Here is a 17,623-nt window from a genome sequence, read left to right on the forward strand (position 1 = left end):
TATTTCATGAACAAAAAAGATCATACAGAAACAAATGTACAATCCTCTCATTTAATAAAAGAGTACAAATCTACACAGGCTTGTGAAGTTCATCAGTTTATGAACTGAGGGGGACGACCAGCTCACCAGAAATCATCTTCATCCTTGTGTGAATAAGCTGCGATGCTGGGAAAACAAAATACATTTAGTCAGGTAAAGCCTTGAGGGACAAGGGGGAAAAAAACTGCTCTAAAAATAGGAAAAGTATCTCATCCTTAAGACAACATGATTCCAGGAAAAACACAAAACAAAGGCTGGGAGATGAGGAACTATAAAAGACATTAAATGTTGTGGGAAGAGGATTATGAAGGCTTATGTGTTTATTAAACTTTCCTAAAGTCGTAGCAGGACTCTTGAATTGGAAGACTTTGTATTTTGTGTGCATCTTTACCAACTTTTCAAGGTTACCTGTCATCTTTTTCCTCAGACAGACTCTTGACCTCTGGGCTTGCGAGTCCTGTTTCTTCTCCTTCAGGCTTCTAAAAAGAAAATAGTTTAATATTCAGGGGAGCAACAAGTAGAGTAAAGCTCTACAGGACTCCCAGACAAATCTACCTGTGCACGCTGCTTCTCTCTAGATTCCAGGACCATCTTCATGTATTTCTCAAGTGGATTTTCACTTTTAGCTTTCTCTTCCTCTTCATCATCCGTCTGTCTCCTCTGCTCTTTATCTTCTTCCTTCATTCCACTTCCTTCTTCTTTTCCCTCTTCTTCTTTCTCTCCTGTGTGCTCCTCTTGCCAAAGCTGGTGAAAAAGACAGACAGTCTAAACAAACAGGCTTTTATTTTTGGACAGATATGATATGTGCAGGTTTTTGATTTCAGGATAATCATTACCGTCTCTTTCTCGAGTCGTTCAAGCTCTTGCAGCTCCCTCTCTCTGGCTTCCTCTTCCTCCCTTTGCCTTCTTTCTTGCTTTTCTTTTCGCTCTCTTTCCCACCTCTGCTCCTCATCCTCTTCCTCCCCTTCTTCTTCCCCTCCAGATTCAACTAAGGTTTGTTGGACTCCTGTTAAAGTATGGATTCAAACGTCAGTTTTTTTGGTGAACCTCAGAGTGTAAAATGAGAGATTCATACAGTCTGACTGTACTGTACTGTAAAAGGAGGCCATTCTCATCATTTGGGGTCAACTATGATAAAGTGTCGGTAACAAGGGAGGGGGTACTAACGACTCACCCGCTTGGCCCTGCGAGTCTTCGGGGTCTTCTGGGAGGTCCTGTGGGCGGGGGACAGCCGGGCCGTCAGGGGCCTCCTCGGAGAGAGGGACGACAGTGTCCGGGAGAAGCTCTGGAATGTGGCCGGGCTCTGGAGGGAAGACGTGCACAAAGAGATCTTTTATTCCTTGCCATAATGCAACAGGGCCAGAGGACCGGCACAGAATACATAATCAGCTGCCCTTCATCTTCACCATTGTGCGGGGCCACTGAAAGGACACTTTGGAGGCTGGTCACACACTCATTAAAAAACAGCCATTCTCAAATCCAAAGCCTCCAAACCGGATATACTCGGTTTATGCCGTGCAGAGATTTTGATTAAATAACCGACAATGGAAAGGGGAAAAAAGAGAAAGCGCATGCAATAATTGAGTTTGAAAATGTTTGTACGGACAGATGAATAAATTACATAACACAATTTTTAAAGCCCTCTAGCTCTTCTGCAACAGACAAGATGCAAGGAAGTCATCAGTGCAATCTGAGCAAGGTCTGGGGTCAGGCTGTTTATCTGAGGATACAATAAAAACTTCAGGCCGGCCTGGAAAACTTTCAATCAATGAATCAAACAATCAATCTTTATTTGTACAGTGCCAAATCGCAACAAATGTTATTCTGAGACGCTTTGCAAACAGAGCGGGTCTAGACCATCTCTATGTTATATTATTAACAAAGACCCAACATCAAGACAGATCCAGCCTCATCTTACAGACAGTCTGATCTCCTCTTAACCCACCATGAGCAGAGCACTTTGCAGCATTTAGCAAGTTTCAGCAGCAAGGACAAACTTTTTTTTAACAGGCAGAAACCTCGAGCAGAACCAGGCTCATGTTAGACAGCCATCTGCCTTGACTGTGCTGAGGTTGATAAGAGGGATAGAGGGAGATGGATAATTGTAGTGAGACGGATAGTAGGAGTTGTAGCAGCAGCTGGAGTCTGGCACGTCCAAAGCAGCAGGCCAGCTACGGCAGCAACTCAGGAAACGTACGAGACAAGGGAGCTCAGAGACTCCATAAAGGTCTATGGTTAGTAACTTTAATGGGACAGGTATACTTAAAGTAAGTGATAGGCAGAGAGAGGGCAGAGATGGGATCACAGTGTGTCAGAGCCCTCAGGCAGTCTAAGCCTGTAGCCTTTAAGTTGTGCTGTAAAAAAAATGTAATGACAGTTTGTTGTCTCTAACCCAAGTCTTCCAAACAGTAAAAACAACAGGCAGAAACCTCGAGCAGAACCAGACAACAGCAGTCCGTCTACGAGATTTAAAGTGAGTGATAGGCAGAGAAAGGGGAGCGATAGGATGCCAGTGTGTCATTTCCCCGGCAGTCTAAGCCTATAGCCTTTAAGTTGTGCTCTAAAAAATAAGTGTAATGAGGGTTTGTTGTCTCTAATCCATGTCTTCCTTAACAGGCAGTAACCTCGAGCAGAACCAGACTTATGTTAGACAGCCATCTGCTGAGACCATGTTGGGGTTGGTTAGAGGGATAGAGGGAGGTGAAGAGAGAGAGATGATAGTAGTGGGACAGATGCATGAGTCTGTCACATCTGCAGCAGCATGCCGTCTACGGCAGCAACTCAGAGAAACCAGCGAGACAAGGGAGCTCAGACACTCCATTTTAATAGAAGAGGGAGAGTTAAAGTAAGTGATAGGCAGAGAGATAGGATCACAGTGTGTCAGTTCCTCTTGCAGTCGAAGCCTATAGCCTTCAAGTTGTGCTTTAAAAAAATATATAATGAGAGTTTGTTGTCTCTAATCCATGCCTTCCAAACAGTAAAAACAACATGAAAAGAACTATAAAGAGAACTTTATGTGCCTTCAACTTCTGTTGTGGCGGTCGCGAGAGATTTAGTCAAGGCTGCACATCAAAGAAAGCTGCAATGTTTCACATACAATGGACTAAATTTGTGGCCTTAAAACAGATTGAAGTGAATGATGTTTAAGTGCATTCACAATAATAAGAAAGAACACCAACTTGTCCAGAGTACCTGTCAAAGTCCCTGTGAGATCTTCCATGCTGAGTTTCTCTGGCAGAGGGGAAGACTCCAGACTGGAGACAACAGGCTGCAGCTCCGGTGGACTGACACAAACAGAGTCAAACATGAAGCCTATTAGCATTCATCATCTCCATGTAGAAGTGTATTTAAAATGATGTCATGTCCTTGCCAAAGCGATGCCAGATGGTACCTGGTCTGGCCTCGTGCTGTGCTCTTGAGCTGCGGATTTGGGGGCGGACTGAGCTCAGAGGAAAAATCACCTGAGGTCGCCACCTCATCACAGGGGGCACGAGGTGGCTGCCTGTCAGATAACGGCTCTTGGAACACCATCGGAGACAAAGTTGGTTCTATGAGAGGGGAAAGACTTTGCATTAGGGGATACTCATAGGGAAGGAGGATTACAATTCAAAAACTGATGTGAAGAACGTGTAGAGAGAATGTTTAAACATTTATGAAGATATACAGTAGGAGTAAAATGTGAAACTATTTCATTATTTATTTCTCTGCAGTTAAGACGTTGTTGCATCTAATCCCTTTTGAAGTGCTTTCACGGGGTAAATCATTTTTGGAGGGTACCTTCTGTGATCTCTCTTTGAAGCTTTTTCCTGGGGGACGGGCGCGGTGTGGAGGATAGACGTCTGGAAGGAGAGTTGCCTCCATCCCGAGGAGGTTCCTCTCGTAGAAACAGAGGCTCGGACAATGAGTGGAGACTGTGGTCAGGGAAAAGTGGGGACTGGGGTCGGTTTTGGTCTTCCAAAAAGGTCACCCGCGGTTGGGCTGGAGGTATATAGTTACTGGTGTTGTAGGGTTGTGAGGAGGGGGCTCTGGTAGTTTGTGGAGACAGTGGTTTGAGTGCAACCTTCGACATGTGTGGTGTTTGAGTGTGTGAGTGGTGAGAGACTTGTTTTCTTAGAAGAGGGTCTGGGCGATGTGGAGGGGAGAGAGCTCTAGGGGGGAGCATGTGTGAGACAGTGGAGCGCACTGCCCTCTGCTGGTAGTTCCTGTAAGCTTCCTCCAACATGTCAGCCTCTTTCTGCAGCTCCTGAATGCGAGCCTTGGAGTCGGCCACCAGCTCCTCGTCCGAGTCTGGAGAGCTGCTCCGAGGCAACACGCGTCCTCCGGCACCTGCTTCACAAACACCATCATAACCCACCCTGGACTTCAGCAGAGCTCGGTCCACATAGTAGTCAGGGGGGACCAGCTTGTCGGGGCTGAGATCCAGTACTGAGCGATCGACAAGTGAAGGCTTTGGGTTACGCAGCACTTCATTTTCAAGAGCTGTGATTGTTAATGGAAACGGGGGAAAAAGAGAAGGCAAAGAAGGGGATAGTTGAGCACTAATACTGAAGAACAACCACCATTAAAGAGAATAGATCAGGAAAAAGTTTGCAACTACTTTTTAAAGAACTTTGCACATGCGTTTACACTTCTAGGTGCTTGTACTCCTACTTTATCAAGGATTTCCCCTCATAGAAGGGTTAAATGGCTACAGAATAACACGATACAGAAAAGGAAGCTGCTGTATGAAAAGAAAGAGTAAAGTTAACTACACGCTAACTGCAAACAAGACCTCTGTAATCTAGAGTGACTAGACCTGCCTGACATACATGCATAGTAATGGGGTACCTTGCTGAGTTTGACGGAGCTGCATTTTGATATCATTAATGTGGTTGCTCATCCACTGTGCCTTCTCTTCACACTGCATCAGCTGAGCCTTGAGCTGAGTGCTCCGCTCCACCTGCAGAAAACAGGACATCAAACAATGAGTTATAGCGTGCTTGTGGGAAAAGGGATAAGCTGCACAGATGATGGACGGATGAAAAAAAAAGTATATGTCAAAGGGTGAATGGATTTAAGGGAAAAGCCCCAGAAATTCCCCAAGGTGAGAATACACTATATGAAAATAGGATGACCACATAGTTTCCCACGCTCTGTGAGAAGCAGTGGTACGACTGACCTCACTCTGGAGCTGTGCCTGCACCACCTGTTTCTGGTTGTCAAACTCTTCCTCATCCAGTCTGCGAGCGCTCTGCAGTCTCCGGAGCTCCATCTGCAAAGCCAGCTGCTCTTTGGATGGCTTGCCCAAATCTGAGAGACAGGTGATCAGAGTCAGAACATCAAAAGTCAAAGTGCAACATAATATATACTGAAGGCATTCTAGAGTATCATCACTGTGAGCTGATTCTTGGCTGTATGGATCTGACCAGCATGGGAGTACATGACATGTGGCTTAACACCATGTTGCTGCCTTTTGTTAGCAGTGAGGATAGAGGGGCCCACTGCTCCCCTCCTCATCCTCACACAGGAAGAATCCTGTATCCCTCAGAGAGAGAGGTAAGACTTTGGTTCTCTGCCATGGGTAAACGGGAGCCCTCTGTCTCTGCTCACTGTGCTCTCTGCTCTCCTTCACTCTCATCCTCTTTTCTCTCACTGCTTCCTTTTTAGAAAGAGTGGTCTGCAGGGCTGCAGACACAGCACAGAGGCCCCACATTGGCAGGCAAGACACATTCAGAAAGACTGAGTGGAGCCAGAAGCAGTGGGACAGACTAACATGAATGCTTCACAGTACACTGCATCTCCCACAGCTCACAATGAGCTCAGACTGAATGTCACATCAGAGCTGTGTTTATCTGAGCTGAAAAATAAGAGTATTCTAAAGTGCTGATTTTCTAAGGTAATATTTATAAGAGGATAAGGACCACTCAGAAAAAAGATTTTGGGAAGGCTGGTGAGCAAAAAAATCCTTTTTTACAGTGTACATTTTTTTGAATCCTGAGATTGAAATTCAGAGTTCTGCGAGAAAGAAAAGTCAGAATTCTGACTTGAATGTAAAAAAATTACACCTTAAAAAAATTCTATATACCTCCATAATTCAGATTTTTTTGCCCTCCGAATTCTGACCTTCTTCACTGAATAAAAAAATAATATTACATCTTTAAAAATGTTTTTTTGTTGGCCCACCATTTACAAAAGACAATTTTTACAGTGTCATTTTTTATTTAAATTCTGAGATCAAAATCAGAATTCTGGGGAAAAAGTCACCCGCAGTCCAAAATACTGACCTTTTCCCCGCAGAATTCTGACTTTTTTCTCTGAATAAAAGAAACCCATTACACTGTAAAAAAAATGTTTTGCTCGCCTTCCATTCAAAAAAATGTTTTCTCAGTGGGCCCTTATTCCCACAGACATCCTCCATAGATATTAAACATCTCCTCCATTCAGAAATCAGTCATACATATGGAAGTTACAGCCTGCTAAGACTCCTGGGACATTCTCGGGATCAGAAGCCAAACCTTTACCTCCATGGAGAAACCTGTTCTCCTCTTGAGCTTCCTCCAGCTGTTTCTTTAACAGCCTCAGTTGCCCCTGCACCTCTGCTTTCTCTCTTTTCAAGCAGGCGTAGTCGCTCATGTTCTCAAGTCTTTCTCTTAACATCTCCTTCTGTTGAGTCAGCAGGGAAATGTGCTGAAGTGCTGTATCGTGCTCGGCCTGGAAAACAACAGAAGAGACTTAAGAGCAGGAATTAAATAACGCTGAATTACTGTAAGGTTAGTTTGAAATATAAGAACAATTTTTCATTGAAGAGGGTGAAGTGCGCACTGTCAGAGGAGGGGTTTCTTTGTGTACCTGTAGACGTCTTAGCTCTGAACATGCTCGGCTGTGCTCCTCTAGTTTAGAATTAATGACTTCTGACTCTTTCTGGATACGATCTGTTTCCACTGAGATAAATAAAAGAATGTAATAAGCACATGTGCGACATAAAACCAGTCTCTTACTTTGAATTTAGTCAAACACTTACCTTTGTTTCTGCTCTCACTGTCGCTTAGTCTTTCCGTTCTTTTGTTGAAGTCCTCCTTTAACTCGAGCTGGTATCTAATTTTAAAACGACAGAAGAACAGAGAGCTCCAAAACTTAATCAGTGCTAAATATTTGTTTTAAATCCTTGTCCTTTTTCTATAAGAGAGAGTACAGATAGTACCAGATAGATGGCATCTAAATTCATGTTGAAGGACTATGATTGCATCAAACATGATCTTGAATGAGCATATTAACATAGAAATTCTCTTATTAGGGCTTTGAGGTTAAATTATAACCAGAATACCAAATGCCATAACTTTTTAAGTGTAACGTCCAGACCCACGCCCCCATACGTGTGTGGCTAATCCCCTTTTTTTTGTAGTGCTCCGTGAGTGTGAGTGTGTAGATAGTGTCCCCCCCCCCCCCCCCCCCAGATTGCTGCCATTTGCAGGTGCAGCCGACGGTGGAGCCTGATTGGTGCACACCGGCAAGCTCAGGAGCAGCAAATCAGGAGACAGAGCACCCTCCAAAGCAGTTGAAGAGCCTCGCTGGACTGTCAGTCGGGAGCCGCTCGTGACTGAGTCTAACTTGCTGCAGCTACTGTTGGACTCTTGATGAAATTCTGTGATGTATAAAATGTTAGATTCTTTTCTGTGTGTGAGCCCTTGAGGATGCCAAGGTTAGGTAGAGTTTAGATTTGAGCACATTTCCAGTGCATGGAGGGTTTTCTGTATTTTTTCTTTGGGTAGTTAGAGTAGTCAGTTCACCTTCAAACACATGCAGCAGAAAACAGAACAACTCTATGACACTTCATTTTGACAACCAGACCTTGTGTGTAGAAATAATGGGTTTCTGAAAATACCTGGACAGGTCATTCTTCAGTCTTTGGTCGTAAGTGTCCTCCATGGTCCTCACTGCCAGGTCTCTCCTCCTCAGCAGCTCTTCAGTGGTTTTGACTTTCTCCTCATGAATCTGACAAGTCCTACCATCAAACAAACAGCCACAGTCAAACCCTCTATAAAAAAAGTGGTCATTAAAAGAGAGCATATTCTTAGCAGCATGGATGCTAATAAAAACACATACTTTTCAAACGCCTCTGTTCTCATCCTCAGCTCATTTTCTCTGTTCCGCACTGTTTCAATTTCTTTCAGGACAGACTGTCTCTGCATGTACACATTTTTCTCTTCAATCTAAAGAAACAAGGAAACACAAAAACACAGCATGAGTAACACTTTTAGGTTCAAACAACTGGAATTCATGCTAAAGAGTGTGGTTTAAAGCTCTGCAATAAAACACAAGGGAAAAAGAAACGTGACGTACCTCTTGTTGTTTTTGAAGCCGATCAATTGCGTTCTTCTCCCGCTCCATCAGTGCCCTTGCTTTCATTTCATACGTCCTCTCCAGCTCTTGTTTCAGTTGATCGAATTCTCTGTGAAAGTTAGCTTTTTCTTCCATCCTCACTTTGGCAATCTCTACATCTTTGAAGTGTAGCATCTTCAGTAAAAGGAAACAGACATTAACCAATGGGACGACTCAACATGACAACATAGTAACCATATATATGTGTATGCAGCAGCTGTGCTTCACACCTCTTAATAAATAAACACTGCGATGTGTACCTTGGTGTTCATTTCTGCTTGCATCTGTGCTTCAGTTTCTTTCCTATACGCAGCCAGCTTTGATTGGAATGAAAACAATTTATCCGCACCGTAGTCGACGCTCTCATATTCTCTGTCAATCATTTTCATTTTCTCAACTGTGAATGGAAGAAAGATGATGTGAGAAAATGTGTTTAGGCAGGCATATATGGGGAAAATAATGTAAGACTTATTTCATTATACCAAGAGAGTCTCCATATGTTCCCATGCTGGTTGTCTGAGTGTCAGCATCACGGCACAGGCTTTGTATATGAGGGTCTGTTAGGTGTGTGAGAAGGCTGATCAGGAACCCTGAAAGGTAAGAGAAAGTATGTCAAGCACTAGAGTAAGGTCAGAGACAGAGGTTGCGTTAAAAGGGAACTGAATGCTGCACATACCTTTATTATTGTTCTCTTTGTTTGAAGTCTGTAAAACATTACACACAATTACCCTGTTATCACAGTTATCATTTAGATTTTAACAATCTTTTAAATAAAACTAAATGATTTAATTGCTTACCAGGGTCCTGTAAAGTACTGATTCAGGACGTACTCTAAGAAGCTGAAGAAGTTCTCCTGTTGAGGAAACCTGCCAAAACAGATAAGAAGCCAAAATCTTTATTTTGCAATAACGTTCTTCAAAGTTAAAGCGTCAATATATGATCAAAAACATGCTCACCTTGTCTTTGCACAGCCCACTCTCAGGGTAGAATACTGAAAGGGTGTACTCGTGTCCACAGGTGCGGAGATGATCAGCTACTATGGTGTTACAGGTTGAAACCAAAAGAGGTTCAGATGTTACTGATGCTGGTCTGGGGACTGGCTCCCCTCCAGTCACAGGTGGGTGTTTTAACTCCTGTATGAGCTGATTCCTCAGCTGTGTCTGAATCAGATCAGGAGAGTGAGAGACAACAGAGATGATGATGATGACCCAGCTCTTTGCACTGCGCAGGATAGTGTTACAGACTTTGGATTTAGACACTTTATATCAGTAAGGCTTACTTTGAGAGTGTCCAGTACACCTTTACTTTTAAAGGTTTGATAGAGTCTTTTCCTCAGTTCGTCTGGGGTTAACGTATCTTCCTTTGCAGAGGACATATCTGTTGTGTTGTTTTGTTGGACCTTCCATTAAAGACACAACGTCGCGTTAGTTTTACAACATCACGTTAGAGCTGACATAGCGAACTACCGAACAACAACCTTCAAAGTACCTTTACCTGGTATCAGACGCTCATTGCCTCTTCTCCTTTACGACTAGTATCCAGTAAATATGAAATTATTTCTATAGTTACCAGAAAGCGTCTGTGCGTCCCTCCTAGGAGGCGTGCCGATAACATTTAAATCCGACAACGGAAGTGTTACGGAAGTCAGAGATGTGACGTTCGCGAACGAGTCGGTCTTTTGAATGAACGGCTCTTTTAAGTGAACGATGAGAACCGATTCGCAGTTGCGAGCTGTTCATTTGGGAGCTGTTTTTATTATGCAGAGTGCCCACGCTGCCTTCATGTGTCACCTGATTGCCCCATGAGTCTTTTCTTCACACTTATTGTCTACACTTTGTTATTGTTTACATTGTTTTGATGTGGATTCAGGTTAAGGAGCTGAGCTCCTGTTTGTAAAATAGTTCAGGTGTAGAAACACCAGGGGCCTCATGTACAAAGACTTGCATGGATTTAAGATAAGATAAGATAAGATATTACTTTATTGATTTCCCGGGGGGGAAATTCAGTTGTTACAGCAACCCAGACATAAGTACAATCAAGAAAGAAGTTTCAATAAGTGAAATACAATAAAATAAAATACAATAAAATAAAATAAAAATAAAAATACAATAAAATAAAATAAAACAAAATAAAAATAGATAAATAAAGCTAGAATACAATTTAGGTATATACAATGTTACAAATGGAATTTAGATAAAATAGGAGTAATTACAGGCAGTATTGAAAATGTTTCAGTAGTGACAGGTTGACATGGTGTGATTATGGTTGGTAATGACAGATTAAACAATAAATAAAAAAAATTGCACATTTCCTACTGAAACATGTCGTATGCTCAAATCCAGAAAATGTCGTAAACACAAAAATATCCACGTGTGCATCTGTGCGTAAGGATCAACAACTGTAGAATGGTGCGTATGCCAGCCATGAAGTTGGCGTGAGGCGTCGCACATTTCCACGGTCATTTCCCTCTTGATACATCTGAACTTTGCCGTGAAAAAGAGCGTACGCCACATTTTTGTGCGCACGCACCCTTTGTTCATGAGGCCCCAGGTGGGGTAGTACAATTTAGCATTCACATTTTTATAATGTCTTCATTTTTATTCTATTTATATTTATATTTTTTATATACATATATATTTATTCTTATTTGTTCTTTTTATATTTTTTTCTGTATTGCTAAAATGTTCTTGTGTGGAAAATTATACAGTAAAGTTGTTTTGCATGGAAGTTATCTGTAGCCTGTGTAGTTTTTATAGTGCCACAAATTTTTTAGGTGAGGGAAAATTCTAAATAGTGATCTCGCTGTCGAAGCATGGGGATATGGCATCATCTTATTGAATGTTTACAAAGCCAAACAAAATTATAATCAATATTTCATAATAATTCCCACCAATATGTGTAAATTTGAATTATTCTGATCCAAATCTTATGTTATAACTGCTACCAATGATTGTTTCCTTGATAAAAACGAGTTACCCCTGGTTGAAATAAATAAATATAACAATGAGCCAAAAAGACAGTCTTTTGAACGGCTCTTTGAAAGGAACGGCTCCTCAAAATCCTATTCCCTTCAAAGAGCTCAAATCCCATCTCTAACGGAAGTCCCATGATAATGACGTAATAAGAAAATAAACACATTAATAAGTTTAATTTGATCACAAAAATATAGTACAGCTCATTCACGAAGGACAAATATTAACAACATTTAAGTCCAATTTCACGTAAATATTTTCGCAGTAGAAATATGTGGTAGAGGATTATTAGGTCGCCTCACTTGACTGTCGTCATCTTTGTGCGACTGCTCTGTGCCTCTACCGGAAGCAAACTAAAAGGGTAAGCTGAAGTCGGTTGTTTTGAATGATTATGCCCGTCTTTTCGTATACATCTTATACTTTATAGTCTCTAAATACGCATTGTATATACATTTATGTTACAAGAATTACTTAAAAGACCTAAACGACTCGACTCTTGACGCCAGTGCAACACTGCGGCTGACGTTAGCCTGTTAGCTTGAATAATCGCAATCCTGTTATAAATAGTTACTCCAGGAAGTCTAACTTCCAGTGCAGTTTCTTTGGCATTAATCGTTTTCATGACCTTTTGGCTCTTCTAAAAAGAAAAAAAGACGATGTCTGGAAGTTTTTATTTCGTCATGGTCGGTCATCATGACAATCCTGTGTTTGAGATGGAGTTCCTGCCAGCTGGGAAGCCTGAATCAAAGGTAACATGTTAGAATTAACATTTACACCAGTACATTTATTATTGTTGAATATCTGTGGCAAAGAGAAAGTGATGGATACTGATGCAGAAACCATAGACTGCAGAATAGTGTCAGAGCATCATGTTATGATAAAGAACACATTCCCAGTCTTATGTATTTATATATAAGGAATAATGTTACAGTATTTCCCACGTTGACAACCTTTGTTTTCTTCACCACAGGATGACCATCGTCACTTGAACCAGTTTATCGCACATGCAGCTCTGGATCTGGTGGATGAAAACATGTGGTTGACCAACAATATGTACCTAAAAACTGTGGACAAGTTCAACGAGTGGTTTGTTTCAGCCTTTGTCACTGCAGGTCATATCCTTTTTTCCATATTCACATCTTCCATTTTTGATCCCTATATAAATGCTTGTCTGAATTATTGAAGACTGTTTTTATTTTTGTTGTGGTAAATGCCTACAAAATTAAAAATATAGGTTGAAATTGCCGTGTTAACTACACTAATGGTGTTGACATAAGTTGGATATGCAATCATTTTAATATACACTACTGGTCAAAAGTTTGGACACACCTTCTCATGCAATGGTTTTTATTTATTTTAATTATTTTCAACATTGTAGATTAATACTGAAGACATCAGAACTATGAAATAATCTGGTTTTGCCATAATCTGGATTACAACAGTAGTCAAATAGGGCTATCTATTGTGTACTAACCTAACCCTACCTCTGAACAACACAACTGATGGTCTCAAACACATTAAGAAGGCAAGTCATTCTACAAATGAACTCTTGACAAGGCTCATGTTAATTAGAAACCATTCCAGGAGACCACTTCATGACGCAGACTGAGATTATACCAAGAGTGTGCAAAGCTGTCATGAAGGAAAAAGGAGGCTACTTTACAGAATCTAAAATATAAAACATATTCTGGTTTGTTTAACACTTTTTTGTAATTAAATAATTCCATATATTTTCTTTTATAGTGTTGATGTCTTTGGTATGAATCTACAATGTTTCAAATGATTAAAATAAAATAAAAACCCTTGAATGATTAGGTGTTTCCAAACTTTTGACTGGTAGTGTAACTGAAACAATGTAAACTAGAAGTTGCATTTTAATTGTTTGTACTTAAGTAATTTCAGTTATCAAAAAAATCAATAACTTGACAAAATCCACTCCCAATTCAGCTTCCTAAACATTATTATCTAAATAATAATAATAATAATGATAATAATAATAATAATAATAATAATAATAATAATATCTAGAGTTATTTGTATTTCTGGTCTGTTTGTAAAACAATCAAAGAAAGCTTTTTTTAAATATCAACTCACATCCTGGGGTTTATTGAGATTTGAATTATTATTTCCTTCTGTTTTATTTAACAATTGAATAGAAAGAACAGATAATGGAAAATACTGAAGATGTAGCCCTACTGCTGTTTGCATCATTAGCGGTATAATGAAAAAGTTTTTACAAGACAGTCACACTATAGGACAATCACATTATAGGACAGTATCATTATAGGATAGTCATAATATAGGACAGTCACATTGCTTTGTCACCCTGTATTTGAGAATGAATCAGCATGACTTAATTTTCTTTAACTATCACCATACATATAAGATTCATCATGCTGCATGATGTGCGACAAGAGGATGGAATCAAAAACTTCTTTAACGATGTTTATGATTTATACATTAAGGTAAGTTTTCTTTCACTATCGGAAATCATTGAAGAAGCAACATCTGGAGTTTCTTTTTCTCCGATGTTTGATCAAATATATTATTCTGTCTTCCAGTTTGCAATGAACCCATTCTATGAAATCAACGCACCTGTCCGCTCTACAGCTTTTGAGAGGAAAGTACAGTTTCTTGGAAAGAAACATCTCCTGAATTAATCACTCCACATGCACAACAATGTGAATACATCTTGTCTGTCTGTTAAGTATATACCTCTACTTACCCGTGTATTGTCTATATGTTTGTTTTGACTGTTGAAAAATGTAAATATTTAACACAGATGTGAATTTTCTATTAAAATAATGTCTTGTCTCAGTTTAAAGATAGTGTTTGTTTCTGGATTTATTGCAGGGAGCGCTTATTTGAACATTGGACTTTCAGGCTGACAATGAAAGACATCTGAAAGCTAATAATATATGTTTGTAAAATCAGTTGCCGGCTCAAATGATTTATATTCTTGTATATAGATTCATGAAATGTGGTGGTAAGGTAAAGCAGAATGGTTGCATTCAGTTCAGTGCAAACTGAAGTATAATGAATATAGAGCTTTCAGACTGCAAAAGACTTCTCGAGACATTTCTCAGGGTTTATTCATCATTTGGCATACCAGTAGTACAGCTTTGACCAGATATGAAATCTGAATGAGAAGCAGTCAAGGTAAATAAAAGGTTCACTTTGTTAAATATTAAACGTGGGGAAAAACTGTTAAAAAATGTTAATATAGCGCTATAAAGATTGAAATGATCAAAACAAACCAAACAATTAGGATAGCATTATTTCAATAATATCCGCTATTTGTGAATCTTTAGTTAAAAACAGTTTACAAAATATAAAAGTTCCCAAAAATGTAAGTACACCGTATGCCATGCATGTTGTGGTTGCTTAAATAAGTATCTTCTGTTAGGGAGCATGTCCCTCAGTGCTTCCAGCGTGTAGCCATGAACTATTCACTATGCAGAATGTGCACAAACAAGACCTAAAGGTGCAAAAATCACAACAAGCTTCAATGTTAGTTACGCAAAAGTAGTGCTTCAACTACTTCATCATTCTCAGAAATAAGGTTATTGGGCAGAATGAAAACAGTCACTCTTGTCTTCATTATTATATATGGGAGTGAAGTTAAGACGCCCTGTGATAATTGCACGACCAAAGTAGTACACATGTTGACGTTTTTCAAGAGTCACATTATATTTGCCTTCATGACAGAGGAACAATAAGCCATTTGAGATAAAAAGGAAACTTCAAAATGTGTTCCTCTTTTTCCTCCGTTCCCAATAGGTAGGTACTTATTGAGAACTAAAGACACAAGTTCCTCCAAAGATTAGCCTTTGAAAGATGGCAGAACTAAGCAAAAGATTGATTTCATTTGAAGTTTTTTGTTTAAGTCACCTTGGACTGAATATAGTGTTTCCCAACTCTTCAAACAGAAGTCAAACTATATAAGCATTATTCAACCCTCAGCAGTATATAAACCATAAAGCCAGTAGCATCATACGTTTAAATAAGATGTTACTACAGCATTGTACACCTACAGCCTCATCACATAACAGGCATAAACAGCAAAGTAATGTTAGTGAGATATCCTGGATGTTATGAGCAGCAAGCACCGGCAGAGCGAGGCTTTCTGTGGAGCTTGACTGTGTCCGTGGGGATGAGGTGGTCCGTTCTTTCATCCATTGCCAGCACTCTACGCACTGCCTCTTCAAATGCCACAGCTACATTGGTGGCATCCTTAGCACTGGTCTCATAATACGGGTAGTCCCCGTTCTCCTGGCACCATTGCACAGCCTCCTCGGCCGACACCTGCCTGTCTGTCACGTCAAGTTTGTTGCCCAGGACTACAAACGGGAACGTCTCTGGCTCCTTGACATCCGCGTAGTAGATGAACTCCTTTTTCCAGTTGCCCAAGTTGAGGAAACTCTGGCTGTCATCAACACTGAAGGTGAGCAAGCAGCAGTCAGAGCCACGGTAAAAAGGAGTCCTCAGGCTGCGAAAACGCTCCTGGCCAGCCGTGTCCCAGATCTGTAGGGTTACCTGTGAGCCGTCTACCTCAAGTTCCTTATTGAGGAACTCCACCCCAATAGTATGGAAAAGGTGCGCGTCAAACTTGTTGGTAACATAGCGATTCATGATGGAACTTTTCCCAACGCCACCATCACCCAGCAGGATGACTTTCAGCAGGGATGTCTTTGTTGACATGGCTATTCACTTCTGATCGACCACGTTGAAATAATGAACCTGATGGAGAGATGCATTAAGCAAAAGGGTAAAGGTACAAAATCACAATTACATTTGAAATGTAAAATGTAAATAATTTATTTAACTGCATGTCTTTGTGTCTTCTGCCTTTCTGTCTCACCCCTGATTGACTTATGCCTCCTCCACTCGTCCAGATCATGTGCTATAGTCTCTGGTCCTTGGTCACATGCTCATTTATTTTATGTTGATGTAAGCAGCCATGTAGGTAACGTTTAACCAGCTGTGAGACAGTGATAAACAATCAGTTTCCTGCTTAACAAATGGCCCATGACAGCAGTTACTGTGGAGAAGCACTGGCTACTAGCTGCTAATTCAATTCTTTTAGAATTAATTTTTAGGTTATTTATTGTTTTTAAAGCTCTTAACAGCCTTGCTCCTCCATACATCACTGATCTCCTGACATTTTAAGTTCCAGCTCGATCACTGAGGTCTTTGAATGCTTCCCTTTTAAAATGTTCCTCGTGTGTCTCACACAAAGAGAGAGAGCTTTCTGTTTTTATGCCCCTAAGCTGTGGAACTCTGCCTCTGGATATTAAAATGGCGAGCTCTCTGGATGTTTTTAAAAGTAAACTTAAGACTTACCTTTTTACTCTAGCTTTTAATGTGGAGTAATTTATTTTTAGCCCTGGACTGTATTATTATTTATACTACTTGAATAATTATTTGAATAATTATTATTTGAATATTTGCTTTAAAATGTATTTAGCATATTTAATTATTTATCTATTTATTTCTTGTATTCTTCTGATCTTCTACCTTATTTTTTAACTTTTCTTTCCACTATAACTTATTTTATTAATTTGACTGTATTGATTTTATTTTATTTTTAAGTATTTTATTAATAATCATGCCTTTTATAAGTTTACCATTGCAGTTGTTTTCTGTCTCTGTTATTCTGTGAAGCACTTTGTGCTGCATGTTTTTATGTATGAAAGGTGCTTTATAAATAAAGTTGAGTTGAGTCAAACGTTTTAAGCAATGTGAGCACTCTAACGTAAAGTATCGATACACTACTTGAGACATTTCCTGTCTAAAATATTAAGTTACTGGTAAAAAGACATCAGCCTGTTCGCAGTTAATTGTGGTTCCATCAGCTAGCTAAGTGATAGCTAGGCTAATATGAAAACAAGGGAACACAGCTGGACTTAGATTCATGCATCATGCTCAGACAGCTAGTTCATATTTCCTTGGTTGCAATATTGCTAGCAACATACCTGGCTGCTGCAGAGTCAACGATGGAAGAATCATGAAATAATATTGATACATATGTTTGACAGCTCCTGTCTGTGGCGTGGCTCGAGAAAACGTCAGGTCGCTTCCTGGTGAGCTCGAAAGGGCTAGCGAGCTAGCTAATGATACATGTACACACTCCTATCATGTGATCTTTCCGGTGTTCTATTGAGTAGTGCTACCTAATCGAATGTACGACTCTGTGCAGTTACGCGCATGCGCATGAGTCCCAGGCTACCATGAATTTATGTGCCAATAAATTA

At 40.2% G+C, this 17,623-nt stretch overlaps 3 protein-coding genes across 4 annotated transcripts; 1 reads left to right on the plus strand and 2 right to left on the minus strand.

Moving 5' to 3' along the window:
• Positions 1–31: 31 nt before the first annotated feature.
• Positions 32–10,029, minus strand: ofd1 (OFD1 centriole and centriolar satellite protein). The gene is made up of 23 exons (XM_034693361.1): positions 9,892–10,029; positions 9,677–9,796; positions 9,354–9,557; positions 9,195–9,263; positions 9,074–9,101; positions 8,880–8,987; positions 8,658–8,794; positions 8,359–8,532; positions 8,122–8,228; positions 7,901–8,020; positions 7,040–7,113; positions 6,868–6,959; positions 6,540–6,729; positions 5,198–5,328; positions 4,867–4,978; positions 3,817–4,518; positions 3,431–3,587; positions 3,232–3,323; positions 1,214–1,342; positions 876–1,045; positions 595–783; positions 448–518; positions 32–165 (listed from the first exon to the last, which is right to left on the minus strand). The coding sequence occupies exons 2-23, from the start codon at positions 9,770–9,772 to the stop codon at positions 123–125; spliced, it is 3,195 nt and encodes a 1,064-aa protein (XP_034549252.1). The 5' UTR covers positions 9,773–9,796; positions 9,892–10,029; the 3' UTR covers positions 32–122.
• Positions 10,030–11,601: 1,572 nt separating this feature from the next.
• On the plus strand, positions 11,602–14,193 carry trappc2 (trafficking protein particle complex 2). The gene is made up of 5 exons (XM_034693935.1): positions 11,602–11,730; positions 12,015–12,118; positions 12,340–12,484; positions 13,749–13,834; positions 13,931–14,193. The coding sequence occupies exons 2-5, from the start codon at positions 12,026–12,028 to the stop codon at positions 14,027–14,029; spliced, it is 423 nt and encodes a 140-aa protein (XP_034549826.1). The 5' UTR covers positions 11,602–11,730; positions 12,015–12,025; the 3' UTR covers positions 14,030–14,193.
• A 240-nt stretch (positions 14,194–14,433) lies between these two features.
• On the minus strand, positions 14,434–17,547 carry rab9a (RAB9A, member RAS oncogene family). Of its 2 annotated transcripts, XM_034693933.1 has the most exons (3): positions 17,345–17,547; positions 16,231–16,350; positions 14,434–16,109 (listed from the first exon to the last, which is right to left on the minus strand). In XM_034693933.1, the coding sequence occupies exon 3, from the start codon at positions 16,068–16,070 to the stop codon at positions 15,462–15,464; it is 609 nt and encodes a 202-aa protein (XP_034549824.1). In that variant the 5' UTR covers positions 16,071–16,109; positions 16,231–16,350; positions 17,345–17,547; the 3' UTR covers positions 14,434–15,461. The 2 variants fall into 2 exon arrangements, with proteins under 2 accessions (XP_034549824.1, XP_034549825.1); XM_034693934.1 differs by lacking the exon at positions 16,231–16,350 and having other exon boundaries at positions 17,345–17,546.
• Positions 17,548–17,623: the final 76 nt, after the last annotated feature.

This window comes from Notolabrus celidotus, chromosome 10, assembly GCF_009762535.1.
Source record: "Notolabrus celidotus isolate fNotCel1 chromosome 10, fNotCel1.pri, whole genome shotgun sequence".
Classification (NCBI taxonomy): domain Eukaryota; kingdom Metazoa; phylum Chordata; class Actinopteri; order Labriformes; family Labridae; genus Notolabrus; species Notolabrus celidotus.